Consider the following 19749-nt stretch of genomic DNA (forward strand, 5'->3'; position numbering starts at 1 on the left):
CAGCCAAGGAGAGGGCCAAAATCATTAAGTATTGTGGTAAAACAGAAGACTGTGACACTATCAGCAGCTATTGTTTAAAAGGAAGGAATGGCTTGAGACCCCCTCCTGTACTACTGGACAGATACCATCCTTTTGTCTGTCTGATTCTTAGTTGTCTCACTGGCCTGCATTCCCAAGAAGGGATGGTGTACTTCCAGAAATCCAGCTTGGCCTACAGCTGCAAAACTAGTTCCTCTATCTCATACCACTACAAATTGACAAGTCGAAATAGGTAGTAAGACTTTTTACATTCTGGCTTCACTCTCATTCTTTGCACATTCAACTAGAAAACCTTGCAGGACAGTTGAAAAATACCATTGCCTCAGGCTCAAGTGGGTTTACAGGCACATGCACTGTCTGTGTACTATTTAGAAGTAGCTGGGAAGGGATTTCAACACAGTTTTCAAACCTGCAAAATGTGATGCACGATTCAGCCAGTGCACTGCTGTTGTTTTTTTTTTTCCCAGTGGCATCAACACAGCATCCAAGATGAAGGTGCTCTGTTCGGCCATGGAAATATGTGAGTTGTTCAACTACTCTACTAGTTAGTGGCACTCTCTTGGATAAATATAAGGATACAAAGAACATTCAGATAATCTGCAGAACAGCCCATGCAAAAGTATATGAAAGAAGGACATGAGGGTTTTGTTTGTTTGTTTTTTTGTTCTTTTTTTTTTGACTTGAAGTATTTGTTCACAGAGACCTGCTAAGTCAAATAAGGAAGTACTATAGTAAAAAATTTTGAGGGGACAAAAAAAGCCATTGATGACTGACTTCATACCGTGAACTGAAAGACAAGAATAAGCAACTAATGCCGTCTGCTTATATCAGGTAGGTGGGAAGTTTTCAGGCAAGGACTATCCAGCTCTACTGCAGTTGCATGTACAAGCAGTATAGTAAATCAGCTATCAGTATAGTATTTTCAAGAGGGGAAAAACGGCGAATGTGTGTGTAGAAATTAGGATATATACAGTATGTTGCTTTTCAAATAACAATCGCTTCATCAGTAATTCATGGAATCGGTGTGTCTGTAATAGGGCACTTGTGTTTAGCATTTCAAAGATGCTCAGTGGAAGCAGGAACAGATCCATGACTGCTGGGTTAGTACTTCACCACTACTATCTGTACCATTCTGGTTAAAAAAAAAAAAAAATCCCATGAAAGAAAAAAAAAAAAACAATCTTCCAGAAGCAAGACAGTAATTTGGTCAGTGTTAAGGCAGTGTGTGGGAAGAAGGCAGCTAAAGGTGCTTCCTAGAGAGAAACTATAGCTAGGCATCAGTGACCAGATGGCTCCTTCCAGATCTTGCAGTGAAGCTGATCAGACCATCTCTTTCTACTGCTGCAGTTCTCCACACATACCATCGAGAGAGAGGCTGTACCTAAGGAAACACTCAGAGCACGTCAGCAGGCAGAAGCTCAGCACTCACAGGAGCAGAAAAGTGCTTCCATATGCTTACATTTCCATAAGAATTTTTGCTTTTTACAAAAACTAAAGAAAAAGGGACCATGAGACTGAGACCATCTCCTCTCATGGTTCTGTTTTACAGTTGAACAGTTTGTGGTGCCTGCTGAAAGAGAAGTTTTTTCAGGTGAGTCACTAGTGTGTGATGTTCCACTGTTGAGTGGTAATTGAAGGCCTTGGTAGAGGAGTAGGAAAGAACATGGAGGGACTGCAAAGAGTAAAAACGTACTGCTGCTTTGGCTGTGAAGGTGCATGCAGGCAGCCATACAGCCTGAATGGCTCCACCTTGCTTCTGCAGTTGGCAATTAAGCAAGCTCCTTCCCCACTGTGTTAAGCGAGACATGCATTTGTGATGTCACCTGCTTCAGCATCACTTGGGAAATAATAGAGCTGCTGGGACCAATGCTCCTGGCTCCCACACCCTCACCAGTGGCATCAATGAATGCAGCCCTCTTAATTTCCTCGAGCCAATGTACCAGACAAGGATGGTGCCAGCTGCAATGCTTGGAAAGGAAAAGCCTCAAAGCAGTGAAGCAGATATTGTAGCAACATCTTCTGATCACCCTTAAATTTTCCCCAGTCCTCCTGCTCACTTTCAATTCCTATCTTCTTTTCCTCCTCCTTTGCAACAGCAGTTCGGTAACCAGCAAAATGGCTGCCACCTCATTTCTTTGGTCTGAGTTACTGGAACTTGACTGCTAAACAGGGGAACTCATCATTCCTCTTCAATCATGTCAATGTAACAAGCAAAATGTAAATTGTTAATCTAAGTGTATTTCAAGGCACTTCAAAAGCATGAGGATGTGCAGCTCTCTGCAGTTCACAGACAGACACAGGGAGAGGTTAAGCATGGTGCAAGAAACTCGGCTTTAATTTTTAACAGAGTTCAGGAATAAAAAAACAGTGCCCTGGATTCCAGGTCTTCTGCTGTAACTGTTGTGCCTCTTGGGCTTTTGTCTAGAGGAGGGATTATAGGTGCACCAGCAGGACGTGACAGATAATGAATTGTAATTAAAACCTATCACAAATCTAGCGTACACTTAACACCTGCTCCATTCATTGAACCGGAGCCTGCAGAAAGCATTCTCAAAGATGAGTGAAAGGAAGCATGATCTAGAAAAGCAGTTGAAAAGTGGGATGCTCCTTTGCAGATATTATTCACAGCAATTCAAAAACCACAAAAAGACTTTGGAGCCCACATCCCATTTACAAAAGTGACCTGAGGCTCTGCAGTCCCACAGGAGGGCAGTGAGACAGCATCTACTGACCATCAATGGGACTTAGGCTCCTACTTGTCTTTGGGGTTTTGAAAAACATTACACCCAGAGAGTCATTGACAGAGGGGTCCCCTCCTGGGAAGTTTCAGAAAGCACATTTTCTTTTAGCGAGATTCTAGCTGAATGTAGACTCCGTTTTTTGGTCCAAGTGTAGCTTTTGATTTCAGCTGCAAAGGAATCTGAAAGGCAAAAAAAAAAAAAAGAAAAAGTAACATCTTATGTACAGTTGTATGTACTAGTTTATGTGTGTTTAACACCCCCACCTACAGACAGACATTTTTTCTGGGGGACCAATTCATACAAAGATTACTGTGGAAGCTGTAAAGTACTCGTTTTACAGTCAGCTATGGCAGTAAAATATTAAATAGAATTTACAGCCAGAGGCTGAGGCAGTGGTTGCCCAGGTATATTACAGAGCTGAACAGGAAGAAATTAACTCCATAAACTCTAGAGCTGCTGAGTAAATGGCAGGTGGAATATATATATATAGTAATAGGCATACACTGAAGTGCTGAGATCCCAAGAAAGATGCATGCCCATTCTCAGCCTGTATGAATCAATGTATTTTGACTTCAGCATTGCTATGCTGCTCTCCAGCAGGCAAGGATCTGTAAGAGTTTGTTTTATGGGAAAAATCATAAAGGATAAATCACATTTTGATTAAAACATGCAGTCCAGGCCTTTTGTCCCTCCCTATTACGGAAGTGGCTCTAGTAGTTTTCTCTCATGAAGAGAGGTCACAAAGGCAAGTTGGTCGTCTTCTCTAGGACAAACTGTCAACTCAGAGAAGTTGATGTGAGTGGCCTTTAAGCCTCTGCATGTACAAACCTCAGTGTCTGGGCAGGTCTTAAATCGAAACTTCTGCAAAATCCTCAGGAGAGTCATTTTTGTCTCCAGCAAACCCATCCTCATGCCAATGCAGCCACGGGGTCCTGCCCCAAAAGGCAGGTATGCAAAGGGATGCCGTTCTTTCTTGGCCTCCTCTGTAAACCTAGAAGGTAAGGAGATGGAAAACAGTTCAAGAAGCACTTTTTCACACTGATTCTGTGTTTTTTTTATTTACTTCTCAATAGGTGGTGATTTCAGTTGGTCTTAAGGGACAGACCAATGGGACTATTGACAGATTATGTACTGATGCCCATAAGTCAACTGATAACTGCCTTATGGGCATCATTCTTTGTCGGATGGTGATTCCTGCAGAGGACACAGATGTTATTATTATTTGTAATCTATCTTTAACGAATTCCCTTCATTCAATGTCCATGCTCAGAAGAATGGTGACTTCATGACACAGATGGAGCATGCTGTCTATACCTATGCATATAGTGGGGCAAGATTATGGCTAAGAGGAAGCCAACAGATGAGAATGTAAACACACTAGAATTAGCAACAGTGCTTCCCTGCTCTACATTGCAGAAGCAGATCCGCAGGAGCTGTTTTTAGCCTTCCTAATTTCTCTTTGAAACTTGCTAAGGGAGATGAAATAATCTCATGGGATTAGACTGGCCATGAAAGAAAGGTATTACAATTCAGTACAGCCCTTCCTTCTGCTCTTGGCCCGAAGAAACCAGCTTCCCAGTTGGGAAATACTAAAATTGCAGATAGTTCTGTTCTTAGAGCCAAAGGACTTCAGTCCATCTGGCAAGACTGATTACTGTGGCAGTCTGGATGCAGATCTGCATCAACCACCTAGTTCTAAAATACCTAATCAACCCATTGGAAATGAGGCATTTATTTTTGACAAGGCAGGAAATGAAATTCCTATTTGAACAGCAATCCAAAGGAAAAAGTAAAATATGTTTCCCAACATCTGCAAGGATGGATGTGTTCTGCATAGAGTATGCTTGAGTCAGTACAAGTTATTAGGGTCACTGTGTAATCAGTAAGGTGAGAGCCCACCTTGGCTGAAGCTACATCACTAATCAGAGTGGTTACTTAAAACAAACAAATCCTTGCAGAGGTGGCATTGCCCTGGAAATCTACATAGCCCTCCCATGTCGTAAGTTATTTGGAGCTGTTCTGGTAGTACAGAACTATTTTTCAAGTTCTCTAAGTGACTAAAGGTTCTGGCAGCCAGGTATAGTGGCATCCCTGGAAACTTCTCATCCACTTGCATACAATTTGCAAGGACTTTAGACTGCTAAGGCCCAGTGCAGAATTTAAACAGGTGAGAGGTAATACAGACTACTTTGAGGCTTGGAAAAAAAATAACGTGGTATGTTTGTGCTAACCCCACCCCCACACTTAGATACCCTAAATAAGATTGGGGATAATACTGTACAAAGTACTGTACAAGCCCTTAATTCAAGATGCAGGGCCATAAAACATGTATTGAATACTGTTGCATATCCTATGTAAATGGATTAACATGATTCCTTCTTTCTTCATCCCCGTACATCATTTTGGCAAATTTAAAGCCTGCCTTATATTGTTACTGAGAAAGGTTCACCAATGAAATATCAGCCAAAAAAAGGCTATAGCTGAGTTTATTTTTTGTTAAGTTCTTATTTTATAATTCTTACTAAGATGAGCAACTGATACAAGCTGGTGAGAGCATTAATAATTATGCTTCATTTCTCGGGGAAATTTCTAAAGGAAATTCATCCCAGGTTCATTACACACAGCAGTGTATGAGTCAAGTGTACTGCAGCCCCCACTACCCATTTTACCCCATACTGCATGTTCTCATCACTGTTGAGGTGGTGAACAAACGATTAAAACAGCTTTTCTAGATAAACTTTGCTAATAAAAAAGACTTCTAGTTATTGCTAAGATTCCTCCCCCATGAAAGCTGGAGGCTCTTCTAACCCTGGCCTTGCTCCTCTCCGTGGCCGAAGTTTCTTGATGCAGCATATGCCAAGATCTGTCCCAGAAGGAATCCACCAGGCAAACCCACCTACAGCAGATGTTTGTTGTCCCGCTAGCAAAGGTGGTTTCAGGCTACCTGCATTGCACTTGGTTGTTTGTAGAGCATGCACTTCTTTCTTAGTAGACTTTTCAACACAGTGGTAGCTTGAAATACAGCTGCGCCCAGAACAAAATTGTGCTTCCATGCAGTGCCTCACCAGCTAAAACCCTGCGGGCCCTCCCTGTAAGCTAACCTCAGCGGCTGTAAGATAGGGCAGGGTACACACAGTTACACAAACACAGCCTGACAGTGGTCCAGCAGCTGAAGATAAGAAATGCTCCATGTAAAATATGCCTTGCCAAGCAGAGCTAAGAAACCAGGATCTTTGCACTCATGGACAGCGGGAAAGTGCCCAGGCTGGGTTCCCCAGTCACGGTGCACCCCAACTGTTCCCCGGCCTCATGTGTAACAGCTGCTCTGAAACAGCCAGGGGCTGGAAGAACTGTCTGGGTAGCTCCGTGCCAGTGAATATACTATTTTACTTCAGAACTTCTGGAAGTGACACTGTTTGCAGCACTGGATTTGGAAACAGGCTGAAAGCTTCAGCCATGTTTCAACCATTAACCAGACTTTGCACCCTCTGTAGGACATGCTGCCATCACCAGTTGTGTAATTCGGTGAAAGGAATACATTTTATCATCTAAACTAAGCTGTGCTCCTTCTAGGGGGAGTGATACTTCAGGTGAATAGTGGGTGGCTGTGGCTGTGAAGGAACGGCACTGTTTGGTGTCTCTGATGGCCAGGCTGGACTCCTGGGCCCATACTAGGCTCCTCCTGAGCAGCCAAGCAGAGAAACAGCATTTAAAGCAAGCTGTTGATCTAATCAGGTCTAAATAAGGACTTCTGCCTAAGAAGGAGAAAGCATTAACCTCACATACCTCTCAGGAATGAACTTCTCAGGTTCTGGCCAGAAGTCAGGGTTATAGTGGAGATGTCCCACTGCAGTTTCAATGACAGCCCCAGCTGGGATACGCTGCCCCAGCACTATGCAGTCTTTAGCTGCTTCCCGAGTGAACCTACAACAGTAAGTGTCATATATTTTGGATGATTAGTAAAAGTAAAAACACAGCAGGAGGGAAGCAACCATAACAGTCAATCTCTTCAGCTGGACTGACCCTGCAGTTTAGGGAATAACACTTTCCCAGTAGATAAATACAGCAACCTTTGCTGATGCTAGTGCCTTCTCAGGTTACAATCATCTTTCCCTAGAGGCTCTAACTGAGCTAGCTAACTTTGGCCCTTTTCATGGTAACAGCATTTATAGTTGCTTATGGTTTTCCCAAACGTTAACTACTGAACTTAAATTTTGTTGCTAATATCTGTTTCAGATACTTTTTTTCTTTTTTTTTGAAAACTGCAGATGAAATGGGCCAGTCATTTTTCAGAACAAGTGAAAAGAGTATTCTGTTGCACCTTCAGGAAAAATTGCATCAAATATAATCTCTGAGTTTATTTGAGAAGTTCCTCCACTTTGGGAGAGCACTTGAAACTTCACAAGGGGGGTTTTAATGCTAGGGCTAAGTCTTTTGCTGTTGCTGCAAAAATATAAACCAAGCCATAAGCCTTTGAAAAACTGCAGGTCACGTACAATCATCAGAGCCAGGCAAGACGTCAGCAGCAAAACTTTCCAGAGCTTCCTCCTGCCCTGTGGTGGCAGGAGCAGAGCAGGACTTCCCTTAGGAATCTCACTGTGACAACCTCACTGGGAAAAGAGGCCTGCCAAGGCTGAGCACGGGTGTGTAAACCTGGTAAAAACACTATGTGCGCACGTGTGTGTGTGTGTGGTGGCAGGGCCTCAGGGCTTGGGAGGTCCCTGAGGCCGCATGGGAGGCTGACCGGCTGTCACAGTCCAGGAGCTCTTCCCAGACTAGCTGTGAGCACAGGGGCAAGACACGGGGCAGAAGCTCCCATCCCTGCTCCCCACGCTGTGCCCAAAAGGTGGAATAAAGATTTCAGTTTCAAGGCTGTCAGCCTGGTATTATTGCAGCAACACGTTCTTTCCCCACTGTCACTTGATTTCTCTCTTTCTCATGACACATCAAAAAGCGCATTGACTAGCCATCCTGCTCATTTTAACATGAGTTTAGTGACTGTGGAAACATAAGTGTTGTGGAAGAAAGTTCTCTGGTTAGTAAACTAATTGAAAAGAAATCTTTCTCATTTATAACAAACTTGGTTGCTACTGAATTATTTCCAGAATACAGCATTATGCTTGCCATAAGCAATTAGGATCTTTCTGATGCATCAGGCTATTCTGTCTATTCTATATCTATCAGAGTAAAAGCTGGATCAATAAACACCACAGATAACACCAGTGGAAACTTCAGAACAACTTTGCTCTGTTCTGTTTCCCATCTGACAAACATTGATTGTTTCTCTGCGTTTCAGCTGAAATTCAAATATCCCTGATGGTTTAACTGGCAAAACAATTTCCACTTGTATACCACATATAACACAGTAAAGCCAAGCTACGTCATCTACGAGCAGGTATCTTTAACATTTACTTTCTGTGCAGTCCTACAGAAGTCTGTGCTTGACTTCCAATCTTTGTGAACATATAAAAGAGAGTATGATTTTAAGCTGTTTTGTCTTAAGGTGTTTGCAGTTGGAGGACAAATTTTTCAAAGGCTCTCACAGTAAGATCAACTTCCATTCCTTTCAAATCATCTAAAATTGTCCCAATGGCCTCAGGAGAAGCAGTGGAACTGACTCACTGCTCTTAAAAATTCCATTCTTAAAATTTACTTTTATGTTTGTGATAACTTGGAGATTTGACAACCAAACAGTTTTCTAATTCCTTTCCCCCTTGTTTTCAATTCATCAATATAACGCAGTGAAATTATTCCTGTGCGAGTTAGGGGAAAACTCTCAAAGCTTAATGGATGTAGCATCATTTCAGGTATACTATTATAACACAGTAGTAGTGCAAAACAATATGGTCCGAGTTAAACACACATGTTAAAAACCCTTCAGCTTTCTGAATGTGCAGACTTTCTGAAGATCAGGGCCTTAGTGAACAGCAAGGGTAGCTCTTCCACCAGCCAACAAGCTTGGGCAGTTCTTTGCTCTGTACCCCTAAAGTCTGAGGCGTAACGAAGAAGGAACATCTGGCTTTCTAAGGCCAGTCCTGCTTTGAAAAGGCTCAATCCTCCAACCTTGGGGGATCTGAAGAACAGTGAGGATGCTGTCTTGGATAGCTGTAAAAAAAGCTGCTTTAGGAATACCAGTATTAGCCAGCTTTGTTCACTGGCCACATATATTTCAAATGCACAAGCAGTATTGATGCTGGCACAGAAACCAAGGGCGTATTGGTTTCCCAACAGCAGATTTCCATTTTATGTAGCTAGTGATCTGCTCTGTGGAATCAGAAGGGGAAAAAATAGAAACCTGAATGCAGGTGGATACATGCGCAATGTCTCTGCAATCACCATGTCCAGATAAGGGAGTTCTTGTACATTTTGATAGTCAGGGATGATCTGAAAAGGCAGGAAGAAAAAAATGGTTACATTTTCTCACATTTAAGCACCAAATTCTTCTCAGATTAGCTTTTAAATCATCTGTTTTTTACTGGGCAATTTTCCTGTAGAACTCGATGTCTCATCTAAAACAGCAAATGATAAAATTATACAAAAATGTGGGCAGTAATTAAATATGTGTACAATATTCCTTTCATCATCAAAACACTTTGGTGTGCAGCCCAGCTGAAGATATAATAATAAATCAACTTGCTAGAAAGTATTAAAAATGGGGCATTAAAAAGCGCATTAACAGCTACAACAGCAATATTATATTATCTGTGCACTGAAATCCACCCAGAACCTCTTGACCCTTGATCCTCCTGAAGATAGGAGCATAGCAAACCAGGGGCACTTTATTCCCAAGAAATAAGTCTTTCAATTATTTTTGTTGATGTTGAGCAAACTCTTTGCCCTTTCCCAGATGCAGAAATGAAGTGATGGGGAAGTGCTGGTTCAGTAAGGTCTGCAGAGGGAGGGAGGGTGACAGTGCTGGGAGAGAGCAGCACCCGACTGGGGACAGCCCTCAGTGGCAAAGTGCTCCCTGCTGGGATAAAGGGTGGTCAGGGGACGGCTGAAATAACCCCGCAGGACTGCAAGACGGGCAGGGAGAGAAGCCTCTTTTCCCGTGACCATCCCATGTGTCCAGCTGGCTAGTTTTGTCTGGCAGACAAAGCCTGAGCCCACACGTACCTTACAGGGCCCTTGACAATTAGCAGTGGGCTCCAAAACCCCGAATGACTGTAGCTGAGAAGAGTTTGGCCTCCGACAGGCAGCAAAGGGGCAGCGAGGGAGACAAAACCCAAACAAGCAGCAGCGGGGACGCACAACTCTGCACACATGCCCAGAGCCTTTCTCCCACTGTTACCTTCCTTGGAAAATGGACATTTTCCCTGTCCTTATTCAGTGCTCTCAGCAGAGGGCAGCCAAAGTACATCTAATAACTTCCCCAGGAAAGCAGAGTTTGTTTTAAATTAGAGCATCTCCTAAAGACTGACACAGCGTAAATTGGAGAAAAGCACAGACGTCAGACTAGACTAAACCTTTTATGAAGATTTGGGGCCCCTGCCATTCACAAAGGGGCTGGATTCCATCCTTCCTTTATTTACTACAGCACTTTTCATGTATAATGCATATTTTATTGAATTTTCATGCAAAAACATATGGTACATACTGCAAATACTAAGCAGAGAACAACTCCAGATGGCATGCAGAAAAGGCATACAATAGAATGAGGATACCTTGCTGGATTAGGGTATCCCACTTACTCAGAACTAAGCCACCATGCACCATTTCACATTAACTGATCTTTTCTAGGAAGGAAATAGATACATTCTATTATCCTTATTTTTTGGCTCAGGAGAGAAAAGCAAAAACAGAGAAAGTAATTTGCACATGCTGAGCAGAACCAGCGTGCCTGCTCCTCTCTTCGAGGGAAACTCAGCTTGTCAATATACCAAGTATTTTGTCAGTATATGTTGTACATTATCAATAGAGGAAGCATAGAAGACTACACTGACAGCCTTCTAATGTTGTTTTTGTATTGCAGTAGCGCCTACCAGCTCAAGCCTTTGGCTTAGGTCAGTGGTTTTCAAACAAACGACTCGGAGACTAAAAATGCAAATGGCAGCAACGTCAGGAGAACCATGGCTGAAGGCTAGGAGCTGTGCTCCAATAACCTAAACAGATAAGACGGAAGACAGGAGGAAACAACTTATGTCATCCTTGTTTTTTAGAAAGGGACCCAAGGGGACCCGAGGTTCAGAGGCTGCCCGCCATACCCAGCATTGCCCAGGAAATCAGTAGCAGAGGCTGGAAAAGAACCGTGGTTAGACTCAAATTTCAGGCCTTCAACACAAACCCAGCTTTCTCTGGGACTGCACAGGCGCTCCATGCCTTAATGCAAACTCATGCTGTGATGTGTATTAATTTTTTTCTGCTAGTTTTGCATCTCTCTTTCAGAACTCTCCCCTGTGCTTTTTATACTGCTCTTCTGCATTTCTTTGAATCATGGGTCACCACCTCAGTCCTGTCCCCGCACTCCCTGCCAATTCCCAGGATGGGCTGGTGAGGGAGAAGTCAGGCTCAGAGTGAATGAGTGCTGAAGCCAAGACTACACCGTGATGTGTTTGATTCCTTGAGCCACGCTCACTCCGCTGGGCCTTCCTGTCTCTCATAATCCCTCTACTTACTTCTGGAGTCAATAATTAAGATAATTATATGGTAACCTGATATAGTAAGTAGCCACTAAATCAAACCCTACATCAACAAATAATATAACACTAAATTATGGGAGCTTTGATTTGCTCCTTCAAATAGCTTCTGTACCTTCAGGGGATTAGCAGTTTAGAAAACAAAATGAAGGTGCAAAACCAGCTGATTTTCCTTGGATGAAAATTCCTTTTGCTTACAGAAAGAAAAAGGGGTCAGCTGAATGGCAGCACAGTGAACTCTGCTATCGTGGGCATGGCAGACACATCAGTCATTTCCTACATCTGATGCAACTTAATTATTGGCACTTCCACGCTTTTAACATCAAAGTGGCTGGACCTAATTTAGTAGTTGTTTGCAAGGTCTGACCCAGGGCTGCGTAAAGCACACACCAGCCAAGTATCTCTGTTTAGGAAAGACAGTTTGCTGCAGCTTTTTTTTCTTTTCAAAGAAAATATTTTCCATTTGTTTTTCCACTCCCTCTCTTCAAAATATTCCTTTAGCCAAGTACACTTCAAAGGAGCTCAAATGCACTTGTCTCCCTAAATATCCCTATTTATATCTTTGAAATTTTGGCAGGTATGCTGAGATGGGGAGTGGTGCTGTGCAAAGTTGCCACTTTAAGCCCCTGCAAAAAACATTTGTACGTTGACTCTTATTCAGGGTTGGGTGTATTTTCATTTAGAAACAGATTCCTTTCTGTAACAGGTAGACGTGTGGGGGAAGACAGGAGGCACTGCACTGTACATGATAAAACATACTATATTTTAATTTTGCAACCACTCCTTTGCACAGCAGTTTCTCTTATACTTTGCGCAACCTTTTAATATCTTGTTCTTGTTGATGTGGAAGTGAAATGGCCATGCAACCTCTTGTGGCATTTCTCCATGTGCATATTTGTCCAGCTGGCTTTCCAGAGGTATGGTGGCACACCTCTCGCCTGCCCAGACCATGCAACTGCTGCTGGGGCCCAGAGACCATCTAGTTTGCTAGATACATACAAAGACGCTACCCTGCTGGGTTAGGTAAAGGCCTCAACACCTACCACAACCTGGGCTTCACTCCAGCTTAGCCACAAACTTTTCTCTATGACTGTCAGCAAATCCCATGCCTCAGTTCCCTAGAAAAAGGGGGGAAATTAAGCCCCACAGCATGCCCTGAGGTGAAACCCAGCAGTGATTATAACAGTGCCTACACACTACAAGGATGAGGCACATTTTAATCCCCCTGTAAAATCCACGACAGATAACAGCATATTTTGGGAACCAAATTCCCAAGAGCCCTTCCTCGCAGGTCGCCTGCAGCTGGAGCCCCATCGCCCGTTGTGCATCCTCAGAGAGGTCCGGGCGTGCAGAGCAGCCTGTGGGCTAGAGATCTGCAACTCAGCCAGAAACTGCCTTCAGATCCACCTCAGCTTTTTAGGATTGGCATTAGCTTTCCCTAGGCAGGCAAACCTATTTTTTCCACCCTCCTCAGTTAACTTCTAATTCCTCAATGAACACTAAGGGAATCCAAGTGCCAACAGGAGAGGTCTGGTCAATCTTTCTGCTGGTGTTTGAGATGTTACTGTTCCCAGTTGCTCGTTCCTCTTTGCTGGCGGTGGTTACGATCTCCGCAGCCAAGTCAGCAGAAGGGAACATATGCCTGCACCTCAGTCACTTCCGTACAGCGTCCCATCTTCAGCAGCAGTTTAAGACAAGATGCGAACTTTTCTCTGAAATAGCTGTTGAGTGCGGCACAGATCCTCTCCTACCACTACTGTTTCAGGAACAGTAGTCCGAGTACACATCAGCGAATAAAAGATTTCCACTTATCCTATTGGTCATGGTCTGGTGGTGCTCAGCAGCCAGGAATGAAAAAAATCAGAGTGAATTTTATGTAACTGACAGAGTGTGACGCGCACCTGAAATCGATTTGGAAGCAGCGCGGGCTGCAGAGGCCACATTCCTCCTAACTACCGCTGCTGAGTCATGGGCTGGGACTCCACCGGCTGCGCTTTCCGAGAAGTTGCAACCCAAATCAAATGCCTCATGGGCAGGCATGACTGTGACAAAGTCCACGTTGGAGAGATGAGGCATAGACCAGCTGAAGCACAGATGTACATCCCTGAGTAACCTCTGCAGGCATAGCTACACAGCCCAGATCAGCTCTCCTCAAAACACAGACTTATGACAGCAACAGGATAGAAGGAGGTGAGACAACAACAAGCCAGCATCATCCCTGGTGACTGCTCTCAAACCCCCCTGTGCCCTAAATTGCCAGAAGAGCTACCTGTCTACTAAAGCCAGTGCCCACAAACAGGTCAGCAATATTTCTTGATCAAATGGATCAAAAGCTGCTGACAGATCAAAGAATCTGCCCGGGCTTTTGACCCTTCTTTGGTCACTGCTAAGAGCTGCTAGTCCCCTCGCCAAACTACAGCCTAGTGCCACGCTCAGCCTGAGAGGGAGGGCAGAAATACAAGAACACTAAGGCAAGTTAGAGTTGACCTGTGACAACCTTTCTGACAACCATATCAAGAAAAGAAAGGCTAAAGACAGGACGGCACTCAAGATGTAGATTAATGAAAAAGGGGTGGGGAGGTTCAACAGAAACCTATCTGTAACTTGCTTAAAGAAAGCTTGCCTCAAATTTTACTGCTCCCACAATAACATGCTTGAATACCTGCAAAGCACCAAACCAAAACCTCCCTGCAAGGACAAGCAGCAATACAGGGACAAATTTGGTGAGGCAGAATTTGTTGGTTTCATCCTGAGAACTTCGACCAAACTCTAAAAAAATATTTAAGGCAGTCATCACGCAACAGTGATCCCTCTTCACTGCCTGTGGTCTGGCCTGCACCTGCCAAATGGGGTGTCTTCCTGAAGCATGGCACCAGGAAGAACACCTAGGAAAAGGGGACCTTGCAGCTCCTGAATCCCCCTGGTCTTGGGGGCAGGACAGAGCAGAGCACATTGCTTGAGAACACCACTTTAAGCATACAGAAGAGCATATCTAAAATCAGCATGTGTCCCTTGGCCTCATTTCCAGTACCAGAGAGAACTAAGGATAAAGAACAACATAATCAGTTCTCAAATACCAAACTGAGAACGAGGTGCAGGAGGGAAAAATAGGACAACAAGCCTCATTTCTAGATTGAGAAGAAGCAACAAGAGGCTTCCTCAGCTGCCTAGCATCTGTCCTCTGAAAACCTTACAGCACACCTTGGTGGTGCTAACGCCTCACGAGCAGCTTTGTGACTTCTCACTACTGCCCCAGAAATGAATATTAAAGCAAGCTCTCATCTCCTCAGATCTATCCCCTCAGACCCTGATTTCCCTAGAAGTGAGCAAAGGCTACCCAAAACATGTATGCCTAAGCTTTGCCTTTATTTCTTTGTTCCACGTGGGTTACTGGTCACCTCTCCCATCTGCTTGGGTTGCCACTCATGTGCAAACACAGCACTTGGGCTCTCCTCCTCACCTTTGGTGGACATGGGGCATTGAAGGTTCGTTGGGTTTGGGAACATTACTTCACTATTGGAGGCGCTCCCAGAGCTGCCACCCGCTCTTAAGCTCTTATAGCGCTCAGTGTGTCAGCCGTCTCATCAAACAAACACCTCCTGGCTCTGCCTACAGACCATGCATGCCAAACAGAGATGTGGTATTAAAGCTCTTCATCCAAATCACCTGTCCCCCTCCCCATCTTCTCTCACTCCACCCTTCACATGCTCCTCTCTGAGGCTTTCCTTGCTCCCCTCTCCTCTGGTCCATCGCCACCCAAGCTGCTGGAGCACAGTCAGAGGTGGGCACCAATTTGGCAAGCCATATTCAGCAGCAGTGGGAAAGGCTGGCACACCAGGTACACGCTGCTACCCACGCTGCGAGCAGACCTTGCAGCCAAACTCAGTCGCTTTGGTGCAAATTCACTCAGCTCACTGGGGTTGCGCCAGTGTAAGGGAAATGAAAATGTGGTTCTAAGTACGCACCCAACACTGTTGGGGAAAGAGCCAGAAAGTATAAGGTTACACCTGTGTTGACTGTCTTTAATGTTACTTTGCTTTTGGAATCAAAGACTTCAGCTCCTGACAGAAGACAGACCTGTGCTACCACCAGCAGCTTTTGTGGTGATAAAACAAGGTCTTCGTAGCATCACTGTTCAACAAGGAAGCTTCTGCGAGATAAAAATATTTCCTGAAACTGAACAGTGCCCCAAAACCAAACAGATAAACACAACTCTGTAACCAAAACAGTCAGAAATTCACTTCCACCTACATCACTACCGACACATGGTGAGCAGCAAGAACAGAATGACTACCATCAGGTAGAAGATCTGAAAAAAAAAAAAAGCAGGAAAAGAGGAGAAAATCATTAAGAAAATCCTTCACAAGGCAAGCTATGAACCAAAAGAGAGGGGGGGAAAATTCTGTATCAATCTTGGTTTTGTGAAACTGTAAGCTTCGTCTAATTCCAGACTCCTGTGCCAAGAGAAGTGGTTGCCCTTACATTGAAAGCACATAAATAACGGGGAGCAAGAAAGGGTGTCTGGAGCTCTGTTGTCATGAAGGAAGGGGAAGGCTCCGCTGATAGTGCCCAGCCAGGCAGCTTTTAATACACAAGTACAGACTAGACTTTTTTTTTTAATTTAGATTTGGTAAGGAAGAAGAGTTCCTTCCTCCAGAAAATGTTTCCTACCTGCATGCAACTACTGCCGAATTCCAGCTATTTGTGGATGTGATATAATCTGCGGCTGCTCCACTGGAGTGGGCTAGGCTCACCAGAAGTACAGAGATTGCCCACTTCTCGCCTCCTTAAGAAATACTCAGCCCTCAGGATATCTCTCTGGTTCTCTCCCTCAGCTTGGCTCGGCCCACTGAGATTCGCAAGTCTTCCTTTCTGCACTTGCCTGACACAATCAAAATTTCTACATGGGTGGCAGAAAATCTGAATGGTGAAGCATCCCAGTGGGAGCGAGGCAAAAAAGGAAATTAAACAGGAGAAAGGACTGCCAGAGGCCCAACAGGCTGAGAAAGAGAATTATAAAACTGGGGTAGGTCTGTCCGAAGGGCATGTCACCAGTCCAAAGCACATTAAGCACTGAAGTTTGTGCAAGACTTAATCCTTCCTGCTATAGAAGTGTCCCTTGGTGGTTGCTGCAGATCTACAAGAATAAAGAGGCGGGATTTTTCCCCTCTCAGCAGACATTCATGGTATCACATAAGAGCCAGATGATTTAATTTAATCATTCCTGCTCCAGCTGCTATTTTCTGTATGGAGGTGACAGTGCTTTAAATTAGGGCCTTGCATATAAAAGGCCTGTGTGTTTAGTTTAATCAAATGTTCATTTCCTCACGTTATGTTTATATTAAAAGGCATCAGCATGAATTTTCAGGCTGCAAATAGAGGCTATCATATGGGCTACGTACTGAGGTCCTCATCGGTCGTTCTTCATCTCTACGGCTTTTTATGCTCGGCAGCCTTACGGACTGTGAGATGACTCAGCCCCAGGCATGCAGTTTGGGGAAATATGCCCTAGAGAGCACAGTCCAGCGTATGAGGAGAGCAGAGCTTTACACAAAATAAATTACTTTGGTAATTCGCTCTTCTGCAGATGCTTAAATATGGGCTTGAGCCAGTCACTGCTTAAGTCATTGGCTTCAGCGGTTGCTGGATCAGACCTTTTCTGAATTAGTAAACAGGCAAACATTCACAGCAAAGAAACTGAAAGATTCTCCCATCGCTCACTGTAATTATTATTTGCTTTGACAAGGGCAGGTCAGTTTTAATACCATTCAACATTTATGTAGTGCCTGATGCCTTGAAAACATTTTACGTACATTAAGTGCAGTACAACAATAATAATAAAACTTTGCCTTTCCAAAGCTGCTTTTCTCCCGAGGCTCACAAAGTGTTTAGCAAACATTAATTAGTTGGTCATCTTCCAAACGCATGTGTGAGGTGCTCCTGGTAAATACTCCCTTCCTGTGCACAAGGGGCTAGCAGCAGCGCTGAAGACTGAGGCCAACACTTTCCAACCTTGGAGTCTAGCACCCACTAACTCCAGCCTGCGTGAGTAGCCTGATTTTTTTTTTTTCCAGCCTTAACGTAACGACTCCTGTGAGCAAGCAGGCAAGTACTGCTCTGAATGCTTAGACTTAAAATGACCAAAAAAGAAAGAAATCTGTTGCATGGCATTTAAATACACCTGAAACAAAAAGGAGCTTTGGTTTTAGCTGCCAACATTGTAATTCAGGGCCCAGTCTGTCCTTGAGAAACTGAGGATACTGAAAGTACAGAAAGTAAAGCAAAGCTTTTCAAGTGTCAAAGCTCCATTTCCTTGCTGTAGACTCCCTTACCTCCCACCTAATGCAGGTAACAGCTTAGTCCTTCTCCTCTCATTTTCCCCATAGCAAAGGATCAGAAAATTATCTCTCCTCTTTAGCTCTAATACATGGTTTTAAAATAGGTGACGAACTGCATGGAACCTGTGAGCTGAAGAGCAGTTACATCCAGTCTGAGGGGCAACTCTTGACCTTCGCTTTCCTTTTCCCTCCTTTTTCTCCCCATCTGGAAAAGCACTGGCAAAGACTGACCCACTTTCCTAAATGGGACCAGTTGTGTGTCACTCCTGCTTCTTCCTTCTTTTCTTGACAACATAGCTTATGCCACGTCCAGCGCTAGATCCAAGCTTCAGCATATGCCTGTTCTACAAAATGCGAGGAAAAGCCTGTTCCTGTTGAAACCTCTCATGTTTTAACTGAAAACCTGTAAAACTGAGAAAAAAGGTGGTGGTGGTGGGGGGGGGGGGAATCTGGGGAATCTGACCAATGCTACTCAGTGTCTTTTCCCCTTCTGCTGCCTCTGGCAAGTGCTGACTGCCACAGGTACAAAAAAGCAATTTATAATTTATATGGGAAAAAACTTGATTATACTTAACATGTTTTTTGTGTCTCCTCCCTCCAGTGCACACAGAGACTCTCTTAAAGAACCAGATACCAATCCAAAACCTATTACCCTGAGCCCAGTGGGGAGCTGGCTGTTAGCACTGGTGTACTACGACCATGGCTACCACAACACTGTCCTGTAACAAACCCCTCTAGATATTCAGATAAAGTTGTCTACCAAGAATCATGGCCAGCGCCTATTGGAGGATTTCTTTCCCTTTCTCCCCTTGCTCGCTCTGCCATCTGGGATGGCAGAAATTTCCCTAAGCCTATTCATGCTTAGATTTAGTGAAGCCATCGTGGTGTCATGTTCTGGCACAGTTTTGTGTCTTTGCTTTCCTCTACCCTTTGTAGAGCAGCATGGCATGGCTGTCCATCTGTTTATGATTTACTCTACACAATGACTTGGTCCTGATTACACTGATAGACACAGTAGGTTATTTGAGGGCCAACTGGATCTCTGTAATGACACTCAAACTGTATCCAAACCATGGGAACATTTCCAATCAAAAAAGGCCAGTGAGAAGCTCCATGTAGGCCTCCCACAAGACAGCTTTCCTCTCTTTAATCCCAGGAAGTAAAAGCAAAGGTCTCATTTTTTATCTGGAATTTTGCTGCAATTATCAGTGTCTAACTGATCCATAAAAAGAGCAGAGAAGGCAGGAAGAGAAACCAAGACCTGTGTTTTTCTGAAGTTTAAAAGTGCATATAGGAAAAGAGATTTTTAAAAAAACCCAAACGATTAAACTCAGTAGGCCAGATCTCATGGTCTCCTTTAGGACAATAAGGAATCACACAGTAAGTGGAACTGTGCTGATTTGCACCAGCTAAGGACTGAGCCTAGAAAATGCAGCTTTTTGGGGGACCGAGCACTGTTATTGGGAAGAAGCCCTCTGAGTGTACAGAATCACTGGCCCTCATGAACACATGGGGCCGAGGAAGAAAAACAACACAAAAGGCTGCAGGATGAAATCACAGGATCAGCAGTGAGAAAACACAGAATTCATTTGTCAGCTGAACAAGGTCATTTCTAACACACTTTAGGATGATACAAGGCATTATGTGGAAGGCAAATGGAAAGCACTGCTCACAATTTCTTCTGCTTTATGAGTAAGCTGCTTTGGCCTTTATTTATTTATTACCTCACAGTCCCACAACGGTCCTGGTGCGAAGACTTAGCTGCTGTTCTCTCTCCTCCTCCTCAACGATACTTTCGCTTCTTGAGCCTGACCCTTTCTTCCCTCGGTCTCTGCCCATTTCACTCCATTCTCTCTCCATCTTTCCAAGGAGAGCCCTATTTTTGTGATACCCCATACCTCACCTCCATGCTGTTCTTTCACCTGCGGTCACGCTGCTTTAAGACCCCCTATTTTATCTCTTTGCCTTCTTTTTTGAAGCTCTGTCCTGCACCAA

The 19749-nt window shown here is 44.0% G+C and overlaps 1 protein-coding gene across 2 annotated transcripts in view; it reads right to left on the bottom strand.

Annotated features, from left to right (window-relative positions):
- Positions 1-2351: 2351 nt before the first annotated feature.
- TBXAS1 (thromboxane A synthase 1) overlaps positions 2352-19749 on the bottom strand; it is a 244347-nt gene continuing 226949 nt past the window's right edge. For both annotated transcript variants that reach the window (XM_026119805.2, XM_064513928.1), the window contains 4 exons: positions 9076-9164; positions 6567-6704; positions 3609-3771; positions 2352-2959 (listed from right to left, as the gene is read on the bottom strand). In XM_026119805.2, the coding sequence (XP_025975590.1) occupies positions 2885-2959; positions 3609-3771; positions 6567-6704; positions 9076-9164 (465 nt within the window). In that variant the 3' untranslated portion in view covers positions 2352-2884. The remainder of the gene's footprint in view (positions 2960-3608; positions 3772-6566; positions 6705-9075; positions 9165-19749) is intronic.

This window comes from Dromaius novaehollandiae, chromosome 1 (genome assembly GCF_036370855.1).
Source record: "Dromaius novaehollandiae isolate bDroNov1 chromosome 1, bDroNov1.hap1, whole genome shotgun sequence".
Taxonomy (NCBI): Eukaryota; Metazoa; Chordata; class Aves; order Casuariiformes; family Dromaiidae; genus Dromaius; species Dromaius novaehollandiae.